Source organism: Gambusia affinis, linkage group LG22 (genome assembly GCF_019740435.1).
Source record: "Gambusia affinis linkage group LG22, SWU_Gaff_1.0, whole genome shotgun sequence".
Classification (NCBI taxonomy): Eukaryota; Metazoa; Chordata; class Actinopteri; order Cyprinodontiformes; family Poeciliidae; genus Gambusia; species Gambusia affinis.
The window spans coordinates 10,020,691-10,033,172 of NC_057889.1; the positions used below are offsets into that span (position 1 = coordinate 10,020,691).

At 37.1% G+C, this 12,482-nt stretch overlaps 1 protein-coding gene and 1 pseudogene across 2 annotated transcripts; one reads left to right on the plus strand and one right to left on the minus strand.

The window, feature by feature from the left end:
* Nucleotides 1-910: 910 nt before the first annotated feature.
* On the minus strand, nt 911-8,223 carry epm2a (EPM2A glucan phosphatase, laforin). Of its 2 annotated transcripts, none has more exons than XM_044107193.1 (5): nt 7,813-8,223; nt 6,966-7,140; nt 3,234-3,478; nt 2,324-2,450; nt 911-1,558 (listed from the first exon to the last, which is right to left on the minus strand). In XM_044107193.1, the coding sequence occupies exons 1-5, from the start codon at nt 8,057-8,059 to the stop codon at nt 1,546-1,548; spliced, it is 807 nt and encodes a 268-aa protein (XP_043963128.1). In that variant the 5' UTR covers nt 8,060-8,223; the 3' UTR covers nt 911-1,545. The 2 variants fall into 2 exon arrangements, with proteins under 2 accessions (XP_043963128.1, XP_043963127.1); XM_044107192.1 differs by having other exon boundaries at nt 936-1,558; nt 2,129-2,450; nt 7,813-8,221.
* Nucleotides 8,224-8,833: 610 nt separating this feature from the next.
* LOC122825685 lies at nt 8,834-12,146 on the plus strand (annotated as a pseudogene).
* Nucleotides 12,147-12,482: the final 336 nt, after the last annotated feature.

A 12,482-nucleotide genomic window follows, 5' to 3' on the forward strand; every position in this document is an offset into this window, starting at 1 on the left:
TGCCAAGATGTCTGGAGCTATGCCTGGAAGCAAAGTTAAAAAAATAAAATCTTTCCTTTGGATTTTCTTTAAACTCAAAAGAATAATAAAACAAAGTAAATGAAAAACATCTACCCTGAATCTGTAAACTGTGGAAAATAGTGTTGTTGAGATAAAATATAAATGCTATACGTTTTGCTGTCATACTGACCACTCAGACTGCTTTACACTGGAGGCATGTCCATTTGTGCTCACAAATGTGCACACATTCATACAGATATACAGATCAGTACAGTTAACTAAATATGTGATAGGAGGAAGCTGGAATAATATGCTGAGGTCCAGGCTGGATTCGAACCAAGGACCCATTGCCGTGAAGCAATACTTCCAAGAGTCCCAAAGTACAGTCCAAATAAAACAAAAATACTTAATTCTTTTTGGGTAGAATAAGATTCACAGTGGGACCTAGCTATCCATGACATTATTAAATTTTCCCTTAATGTAGCTTGGATACTGTTATTTAAGGGGTTTCTTGCCTTATAGAAGAGATTTTTGGACAAAGCTGAGTCATCACCTGAGTCTTAGCATAGCCATAAAGCAAGGGTGGCTATCAAATGAATGATTGAAAAAGATGTCTCTGTGGAACTCAATGATGTTCTGAATAGGAAATTCAGCTGCGCAGGAACAGGGACACATGAATATGGAATATGCAGGACATAGACTCTTGAAGACTGGAGTTGACCATCTCTGTCGTAAGGAATCTAAAATACACCTTGAGTTTTATGCAGTACCTCTATAAAGCGTACCAGGATTCTAAATCTCCTTAAATCAAATCATGTATAATCACTCATCATCTGTTCAAATATTTTTGTTTTAGGTCAATGATATATATAAGAAATGTTTAATACTTTCTTTAGAGTGACTGGACATCCTTGTGCTCTTGCATCCACAACATATGTTGTTCAAACAGATGAACATGGCACCTTAACTAATATGGAAATTGTACTAGAGGATGAACCAGACTGGTAAAAATCCACAATTCTCCAATTATTATTTTTGTTTATTTCATATGAGTTTCTCTTTATGTCACACATTCGAATAAAACTTGACTGATTCACCTCGGCAACATAGGAGCACAGCTCTATCCACCCACACATCCCAAATGACATCTAGCTCAGTAAGTCATTGAAAAGTACCAGTAAAGATTTTTGCTTCAGGAAAAAGTTTCTTAGCATTCAAAGTAACAAATTTTTTTAATCAGAGAAGGATAAAAAAATCTCTTTCAAACAGTCAACAGAGAGATTGTGGTGTTCAAAAAGGGAAGCTTGCTGTCTTAATAGATTATGTTATATCGATATGACCTGAAAATGATGTTGTTATTTTTCTGAGGATGGCTTCTGACGGAAACATGAAGGAGGAAATGCTGCAAATAAGAACTGTGAGAGATAACTGTACTCCTTGAAGTCTGGAAGGCAAGTACCTCTGGGAAGAGGGTAAAGTCCTTCTTGATTTACTGGATTAGAGGATAGACGTGTCTCTGGCAAGGAGTAGCTCCGCCATACGGCTCTACAATCTTCTTCTGCAAAACAAAGACAGCAACTTTTTCTTTCTAATGAAATTGAAAGGCAGATTAGCTAAAATAATACACAGCAATTAAGGCATACAACTATCTACAGAAAAACAAAATATGTAAGACAAAATGTTGGCAAGGAAGAGAGAACAGAATGTGTTTATTTTTTTGGCTTCCTACATGGATTTAGGCCAACCTTTTAGTATATTTTGTAATTTGACTTTCTACATGTTGCTTTTATTCATTGCAGTTTAACGCCTTTTCCAAATGTCGACTGTTTATTGATTGCAAGCCAAAGGGCCTAAAGTAAAGTTCTTTCCAAGCCACCCCCTGATAGCATATGCTGAAAATTACAAACAGGATCCATACTTTGTAGCTGTGAGTGGGGCAAGCCTTCAAAAGGTAAAAGCTAACACAGTAAGATTAATTGCTTGTAACATCCCTTCTGGCAGCCTGCAGGACTCTCTCTAAAGATTCAGAAATCAACCACATCCTGAAAGCCACTCAACTGAAGTGGGTCATTTGCATTCATTAGATTTTAGTAGAGCAGTTTCTACATTTACTATGTCTTATTTTCACCTTCTAGATCATTTTGTAGGAATGATGCCTGGTCTATGTCATGTTTCTGGGTAAGAAATGGATGATCGCAGCTGACCAAACTTCTGGATGAAGTCCTGCTGAGCCTGGACTAAAGCTTCTTCGTCTATGTAGACTGCTGGCCTCCTTGAGGTGACAAAGTACTGCACCCTCCTGAGGCTCCAGCCGACGACGTACATGAGAAGGCCGCATACAGCCGCCGTGGACCTGCCGACTCCGGCATTGCAGTGAACGTACACGGTGTGGCCATTTTCCAGGAGTCCATGGAGCAGGAATACAGCCTGGGGAAGCATCCTGATCCGACCTACAAAGAAAAACACAGATATCATGAATTAGTCATTCTCTCAGATCCATTTTTATATGATTAATGTTGCTAATTCTTGTTGAATAAAAGACACATATTCAACATTGAAGAATGTTTTTGATACACAATCATTCGTCAGCAGTTGCCATCTTTTTTCACATGCTTTTCCTTTTGATCCTCTCCTGAGAAAAAAGTATATATTATAAACAAATAAATAAGGTAAAGACAACTTTCTGCAGTTTCCTTAGAGGAACAGCCACATATATTTATAATAGTTATGTATTGTAATTAATAGGTGCACGTTATCAAAAATATGTAGAGATATAAGACTCAGAGTCTGATCATAACTACCTAAAATGTGACTTCAGACTTTTTTCATTTATCTTACCTTTGAGGAACTTAAAAAACAAATATAAATCTATACTGTGCTCTAATATTTGAATCATCTTTTCTCTAAACTATCAGGGCTGCTTCAATAGGACTTGAGGATGTCATACAGTTTGGGGGAACTCTTTCACTTTTGTTCCAGTTGACCTTTTTTCCAAAAAAAAAAAAAAAGCTACCAAACTGATTTAGTTTTTTTCTTTTTGTTTTCTATTGCCTCCTGTTTGTATGTTTTGTAAAACGCTTTGTTTTGCCCTGGTTGTACAAAACTGTATGTAAAGAGTGGCTGAAAAAGATTATTTCAATATTCTCTGCATATTGTAGCAGGTTCTTCTTTGTGACTGGTCACTTTTCCCTTCTAAAATACAAAAATAACCAATATGTAAACCTGCTTCTTACCCTCTGTGCTCATGTCCGGTGTTGGTAGCCACACATACACAATGCCACAGTCTTTGTACAAATGCATCAAAGCATCGGGGCTCATGGTTTCCTCCTGGTTACGTCTGCATCCACTGGAGTTGTTCACTATGTCCCACTCCGTCTGGAAGTTCATCACAGCAGTGATGCCCAGTTCGTGCTTCATCTTTATGGTCACGTGCTCCACCTGTCGAGGGCAGCTTCCCAGCCAGACACATGGCAGAACACTAGGATCAGCAGACAAGGACAAATTTATAATTCTTGTCAATTCAATTTTAATGTGAGAAAATAACAGAAATATATTGTTCAGCTAAGCCAAGTCTTCTGCTAGCAATTATGACTTGTACTTTTACAGCTATTGTGAAAACAAATTAGAAAACTCAAACTGCTAATGAGATGCAGGCTTTGCCTCTATTTTCTGTCTCTCAACATTCTCTTGTTCTCCGTCACAGCTCTGATGATATCTCGACTCGCAACCCTATTTTTTTCCCCCTGGTCCCCATAGTCTGGGGCAGACTCTGTTGAGTGACCATTAGTATGCACAAAGTCAACAAGCAGAGGAGGTGACACGTGAAAGACAGGACGGACACTGTTAATATGTGATGTCTCATTGTAGCACTTTGGTCTCGGGATTTTCTCATCAGGTGAACTGATGTTTTTAGGGTTTATTCTTTCAAAGAATAATCTCACAAAACAAGTTTTTTTATTTTTATTTAGCTTTAAGTAAAAAGAAACTAAATTCTACATAATCAATAGGCCTCTTCTTTTTCTATTTATGAGAACGACAGGTTAGTTATGAAATAATAAAAGCTCTTTGAATATATTGCTGACTTACCACAGAGAGTGTGTGCATGATTCTTGGGGCTATGTGGATGCACAGTTGGCGAGACGAAATTAGAAAGCCATTAATAAGCGAGTTACAAATTCACCGTGCTTCCTCCTGAACACCGGCCCTTGACATAAGACTTGTAAGGTCTTTTAGGCACAAATTAAAACCCGATGGCACAAGCAAGCCCAGCTCATTCTTATGCAAGCAAAGCACTCACAGCTTTAGGGATCTTTTTGTGCCTGCAGTAGCATGGCACTGACTCTGTGCTCTACAAAGACTTGATGTGTATGAGTGATTTGGTTCACAATGGTCTAAGATAAAGATGTATATGAGCATACAAAGCAGTTCTATTTTTTTTTTTTTTTTAATCAAAGTGAACGCTAGCTTCACTTGTTGCTCAGAATATGACATTTACTGTCTGTCGCTCCCACTGATCCTGCAGCAGTCAACCAAAGTTCATGTCTTCTCATAGATGAAAGGATGGCAAAGGACAAGAGGAGTAGTGGGAAAAAAAGAAACCAAACATGGTGGTGAACTGTCCTATACAGATGAAGGAGCACAGTACAGATAGACACTATTTGTTAATCTACAGTAAATAATACATTTCATGTAAAATTACCAGGGAGACTGTTTTCACTAATACATAATTTTTACTGTTGAATAAGGCAACAGTTTTGAATGCAAGCAGAGTTGCACCTTGACTAAATGCCAGTCCTGTAATAATTATGTTTTAATATGTGAATTTTGAAGAAACATAGTAGATAGATGCCAGCATCAACAAATAAGTACAAATGAATCTTACAGGTTCACAATAAAAAAAAAAAATCTAAACAAGAAACCACTGCTTTGAACTATTCCACAATATAGGAGCAAATTAATGATTAAACCAACTCAGTTTGTTTTTGAACATTTTCTTTTACAAATCCAAGTTAAAGAGAAGAATCCTGTGCTGAAGAAATAATGTTAGTATGCCAGATAAAGGCATAGGTTGGGTCAGATTTTACTTTGCGGTATTTGAGAAAGGATGCCATTTGCAAATGCACCGAGAACTTCAGAATTCGATCCAAAACTACAGATAACTGTCCTTTAGCTTTACAATTATGCACAAGTTTATGTTTATCAAATTACCGTATGTTAACACATAGGTCAGTGGCAGTAGCATGTCAAAATTTGAAAAAGTCTGCAGTGTATGAATACTTTTTATAGGCATGTTATACAAGACAAAAGTAAAAGGGAAAAAAATAACAAAAATAGGTAATATGAATATTGAATATTGCATTCAGACAGGCCAGGTTTTGTTTAGTATCCATCCATGGTAACGGTCTCCCTACAAGTAAACCTTGAGCAGAGCTCAACTTCACTGCAACTATTCATGTTGAGTCTACGGTGTGCAGGAAAGATTGGAAATAGAAAGGAGATTTCTTTTTCTGCCTCTCCCATCAAGAATATAGACAGTTGTGGTGTCAAAAGGTACCGAGGAAGAACTTTTTTACAGAAGAAATTCAACTTAGAGGCCAAATATATATTTATTCAAAACCTTTTTTGTTTTTGAGAAAGACGGCAAATGTCAAAAAGTGTGATTAAGCGGAGAGATCGGCCTGATGCAATCCTCCAGGCTGTTCAAGAAACAGTCGCTGTTTAGATTTCTAGAGGCCAAATGTTAAAGGCACACACAACAATAGTGTCTACATATCAGGACAGCTCCAAGTCAGGATATTCCTTCTGTTTGTCTGTGCTTCATTTTTTTATACTCTAGAAGAAAATAAAGCACCTCCCCAGAGAATCAGATTTATTGCTTACTGCAGAAAAGCTGGATTGTTTTCATTTTGGCATTTTGGAAGTTGAATGATGAAAAGAACATGCAAATAACTAAACATGACAAATGAAAAAATATCCTCCAACAAGAAGATATTACAAAGAATTTTTAATTAACTTACGTGCTGAGATGTAATACTTCCTTACAATAAATCTGCTTTTAATTTTTTCTTCAAAAGGTCAGATATGGATGTTGCTAAAATTCTTTTACTAACGTTGTCAAATACAAAGAATCATGTTAAGCATTCACTGGTTAATCAGTATTCCTGGCTATTGTTACATCATGAAGACAAAACAATCCAAGCCAATCAGAGAAAATATTGTTGAAAAGCACAAGTCGGGGGATAGACACAAAACATCTAAGAACTGGAGTTCAGTGAAATTCAGACAGGAAATGGAAGGAATATGACACAAATCGACCTAGATCAAAATATTGGCAGAAATCTTCACAAGTGACCATACAAGAAGGAGGCTAGTGAGAGAAGCCACCAGGTCACTCACGACTATGCTGAAGGAGTTACAAGCTTCAGCGTCAGAGATGGCAGAGGCACTGCAGTAAACGGTTGCCTGGGTTCTTCACCAGTCAACACTTTATGGGAGAATGGCAATGAGAAAACTACTGTTGAAGAAAACTCATATTAAGGCTTGACTAGTGTTTGAAATAAAAGGCATGACTCAATGGTCAAGTGGAAGAAAATTCTTTGGTCTGATGAGAAATGAAAAGGGCTGTGGACAGTCGATCATCAGGCCATCTGACAAGAATTTGAGCAGTTTTCCAAAGAAGAATTGAGTAAACTTGCATTGTCCAGATGTGAAAGCCTAACTATATCTACACAGATTCCATTCTGTGATTGCAGCCAAAGGTACAGCTACTAAATACCAATTTGTAATCACTTATTTTATGTAAAATATTTTGTCATTATTTTGCAAAAGTCAGTTTTCAATTACAGTTTTTGTACCTTTTTGTTAAAAATGTTGTTCTTCATGATTTATTAAATAATAAAAAGGGTGAAACAACCACTGGGGGTGAGTACTTTTCATAGGTGCTATCTTTCAAATTATACAGTTACCTGGAGAAATGTATGGCCTTCTGACCTGCAACCTTAAAGTAGAAATTGGTGGTGTGCCTCATCTCATCAGTCTGTCCCGTTTCTTCTAACCAGTGACCAATTGGGTGGCAGTACACTCCGTCCACCACATTTCTTTCATCATATAAACAATGCCTGTCATGACTTGGTCCGCTACCTATGGACAAACAAGACCACAGTTGTTTTTTTTTAATTTTTTTATTTTTTTATTAAAGGACATTTATATTTCAATTCTCTGACAGTGCATCCAATCAAACACCAGTCACTCTGTCGACCTATTCCATTGAAAAGAAACACAAATGTCCAATAACTGGACGCAGTATGAGTTTTGATGCATTTCTGCAGATTTTTATTTGTAAAAAAAAGTCAAAGCTTATACAAATTTATTTGACTAAAACAATTGGAAGTCTTCATACCAACCACAAGCACTTCATATTTTTCTGACAACTGATAGGCATGAAGCCAAATATTGAAAGACGTTTTGAACAACTCCTCAATAACTAAACACCCAGGTTCACGGAATAAATTAAATACATAAATGAATTCCTTTATCTAAGAATATTAATATTTTCAGCTGTGCTTGGAAACGTTATTTTAGCTTTAATAGAAAAAAAGATAGTAGTTAATTCGTTTTTATTAAATAATACATTTTTAAACTATCCAAGACACTTTGCTGCCATCATGTGGCTGTAAGTATGTATTACATCACATGCACCACTTGTGCAGACATGGCGACGTTCTTATTTTCTCTCTATGCTAAGATAACATGACATTGGTTTAATTTCTTTCGGCGTGTTGTGTTGCTGCATCTATGTAAATCGTTGCGTACCTTCCCAGATAATGGTTTCCCGGGCCTTTTTGATAAACTTGAACCACAGAGAGTGTTTGAACGGCTCGGCCAGCTCCACTTCGCCGGTCCACAGACACGGTTCATCTGGTGACGGCAGCTTCTGCGAAGCGTTCATCCTAACCGCCCTGTTCGGGTCCCAGTGACCCATTTCCTCACGCGAACCGAGAACTAAAACCTCCACGTCCGAGGACTCCGGAGTCAGAATGACACCGAATCTGAACAACATATTCGCAGCTGTAGCTAAACGTCTCTCTAAATCATGTCTTCAGTTTGAAAGCGCTTAGTATGGTACTAACAACAAGAGTGTTAGAGCTAGTCTGAAAATCAGTGAGGGACGCAGACTGTGGACTGTGATGCTAAAATAGACAGGCCCTGTCATGGTACGTTTGGCATCAAAGATATGGTATAGATGCAGACGGTTCACTCTCTCAGATTCCCGAGGAACCAATCCTGGGCCACATCGCTTTTGTAAGTCGAGTTCGGAGAGAAAACAGAAATATCGAGGAAAGCTTTTGCATATCGACGGCTTCAACAAGCATCGCAGAGGCGTCCAAAGGTTCTTTGAGGCCTGAGCACCAGACTTTCCACTCTTCCAAAAAAATTTTCTTTTATTTTAGCTGAAATCACAATCACTGAAATATTTAAACTAAGAAGTAAATTGAAGGAATTCATTTCAGTCCTCTTTTAAGAAGAAAGTGTTCCAATCAGCAGCAATTCAAGACAGATCTTGTGGATCTATTACTTATAAAACCACCTACAATTGATACCTGATTATTAGCCTTTTACTGAACTGCAATTATTCAGATGTATAAAAGCAGGGAACCATCGAAAACATGCAGGGCAGTAGGGCCAGGGTTAGGAAACACTAAGGAAACACTAATCTAAAATATTGGTAAAACAAAACAAAACAAAGAATACTTGGCAAGACTGTGTTTTTCAAGTTATATACCGGTAGTTAGATGTATTTTAAGTTAGCTACTAATGTGTAATTGCAGCGAGACTGTGTGAAAGAATGGAAAAGAACTTATTTCAGATTTAACAATTTTGATCTCTTCTATTTAGGTTATAAAGAAATGAGTTTCTTGCATACATTCCTCAGTCCTTTAGAGTTTGAAATGTCTTTCTTGTCTTTTTCTGCTTTGACATTCATCAGACTCTGTAGATCCTAATCAGCATGACTCTGTTCCAGCTTTGCTCTCCAGAAAGCAAGCCTACAGTAGGTACTAGTACGCAACAGCCGGTTTGTGTTTGTTCTACATGAACCCTGAGAGAAAACTGATTCCAATTGCAATACAGGTAGCTCAGCTCTGTAATGTGATTGTGAACAGAATGCAGTTTTAGCTCATTGGAATTTCTCATTATGACCATTATCTTATTTTTTTGATAACTAAACTTTATGACACGAAGGAACAAAAGTTACACTGATGGGAGACCAGCATCACAGCACTCATCTTAGCACAACCAATCAATTCAGATGTGTTTAGTCAATCAAAAGGTTCCTGAATGACATCAACATCAGGTGATAATCTACTTTTAAAAGCCTTAATAAAATCTTTCATTTCAGCTGCATCAACAACCCTCTGAGCAGAACCCCATCTTTCTACCAAGTGACCTGGAAACAGATTGGCTTCTGGCCAAGCTGTTTTTTAGGAGTTCAGACCAGATTGAATACCAGGCCGTCCATCTTCTCATGAGCGTTCACTATCTTTGCTGTTGCTACTCTCCGCTGCTTCCCAACTATTCATCCCCTTTATAAGGTATCAACTGACATAATACAGCTGACAGAGGAATGTTTTTAGTTAGACTTAGTTTTTTAAAATATATTTTGGTTCTATTTATACAGCTACTGATCCCACACTTCCGCCACACTCTACACATAACTATAATAAGCCGTAAAACTCTTCTTGGACCTGGTGGAGCTTTAAGTGAGGTACTGCAATTTAACATGCATTTCTAACACCACACTCCTATTTTGGCAATGAGAAGACATGTTTTGTTGTTGAAGACTTGCATGATTAACGTGATTTTGAATCATTTAATTATGCCGGACTTTATGGTTAATAGAGCTCTCTTGGAGAGGAGGGGCTGACAGAGCTCATGAGAAGAGCGCTGTCTCAGATGACCTACAGCTCCCTCTGTCTGCCGGAGAATATCGCTGCTCGAGGACTGGAGACAATTCCCAACTTCTACTACAGATATGATGCGTCGAAGGTCTGGAATAATATCAGCAGGTAATGATTTAAAATTTACTATTGTACATTTTTAGCAAAAACATATTTTGTCTACAATGTAAAAGTGATTGGTTCAGAGAAATGTAAGAATGAAATATTACGCAGAACATTTCAAGCATGTTCATACACCCTGAAATTGTACATATTTTATTAGGTTGCAGTGCCAAGCTTTATTATAAATTATTAGTTTCCTGTACTCGGATTTGATCTCGTCCAGTCAGAGCGCCTTCCTCTAGATGCCACTTCTTCGTCAAGTTCATTTCTAGGTTGAACGACTAATAGTTTCTCTATCAACCAATTAACTCTGAAAAGATTTCCTGTACCTGCTTAGTAAAAACTATTCCACAGGATAATGCTGCCACGGCCGCATGTTAATGTGAGGTCCATGCTGCCATTTTTTTTCTGTGGTGTCCCCTGCATATTTTGTGGCAAGTTATAACTGGGACAATTTCAGGCTGTTTTTTTGCTAACTTTTCCTTATAAACCTCTTCACAAAAGTGTTACATCTATGCTCAAATTTGGACATTTTTGTTTTTACTAAATATAGTAGCTGACTTATAACGGTACTTGGTTGAGCTGTACTTTATTTTGGGTTGTCAAAATAAGGATGAAAGGGCCTGAATATATAAACTTTATTTTATGAATTTATTTCCACTTTGTTTTCACAATTGGGTTGAAATAAAATTCCAATAAAATACAATGCAGTTTGTGGTTGTAATGTGATAAAATTATGCGTGTGAATACTTTTGCAGGGCGTTTTATTGCCAAAAAATGTACTGCAAAATTTGACAGTCAGATGCATACTAAAGAAAAGATGAATTTGTACTTTTTTCTACTTTTTACTAGTTTTGTGAATTCCGTGGTGGAATATTACTATAACTCTGACAGCAATGTGTGCAAAGATTCTGAGCTGCAAGAATGGATCAATGAGATATTCACACATGGCTTCCTGAAAATCAGGTGAGTGTCAGACTAACCTATAATATTGGTCTTGATCAATATTTCTTTATAGTTCCAAGATTTTTCAATGTAATGAGGTTCAAGAAAAATCTTACTTTTGCCAAATACTATCTGTAACATGTTGTTTTCATTGTTAATTTAGTTGGAGTTAAAACTAACAGTACAAATTATGTAATAGGTTGTCCATCATGCTTTAACACCGTGGCTGAAGTGACCAAGTTCATCACCATGGTGATCTTCAGAGTGTCAGCACAACATGCTGCTCTTAATGATGGACAGGTGGGAAAACAAAGATCTATACGACTAAAATGTTTAGGAAATAAATGATCTTCTGATTGTAAAATAATAATAAAATATCCATACTAAATCAAAGATCAACCATTTGCAACTTCTATCGCTTCATTTGTGTTTCTAACTAATGAAGAACTAATGAAAAAGTAAAACTTTTTCTTCTAGTTTGATTACAACTCTTGGATTCCCAATGGCTCCCTCCTGTTATGTAAACCTCCTCCCACCACCAAGGGGCAGTCCAGCATGCAGACGCTTCTGGAGGTTTTCCCAAATGTTGGAGACACAGTAAAGATTGTGTCAACTATTTGGATTCTCTCAGACAAGTGCACTGATGTGGTGAGTTTTATGTCTGTTCAGACTAGAATCATTATAATTCTAAAACTGTTCTTCAAATGAACTGGTGTATGAGCCTTTCTTAATGGCTTTTTTCTGACTGCAGGTCCCCTTGGGTACATACCCTGAGGAACATTTTGATGAGCCTCCCCTGAAGCAGATGATTAAGGAATTTCAAGCTGAGTTGTCTTACTTGAGTGAAGAAATTACAGCAAGAAATTCTCAGCTTAAAATACCCTACCCATATCTGAACCCTGCTGTTATAAACAACAGTGTGACCATTTAGGAAACAACGCCAGCAGATACTTCTTTTCTGTTTTCAGCTGGTTTCTCCTGAAAGTTTTACGGCTCTTTCAGATAATTGCATATATTGTGTCTTACTTATTTTTCTAGTGACATTTTTATTTTCTTAACTTTAGACATTCTCCGTGTTGCTTTGAAGTTCTGTAATCCTGGGAGCAAATCTAGACTTTGGCTTTATCTGCCAAAGGCAGAATAACTGGGCTGAAAAAACTGTGAAGATTTTGCTTTTACTCCTGATTATGAGATCTCTACAACTTTGCTTTTGTACTCAATCAACAGAAAATGCAATAAAATGTTCAAAATCTAAACCCTATTCTAGATTTTTTTATTTCAAATAGGTGACAACTTCACTCCTCTGCAATCTATTGCCATGACAGAAAAAAAAATTACCTACGGTAGTTTTATTATGGGTGTTTGTAGCAGATTATTTAAAGTTCAAAATAAAGTTCACAAATAAGAAGCTGGAATTTAAGGGACCTGCTTTCACAAAGATTTAATTCACTACAGCCTATTGTGAAAAATTACACAGGA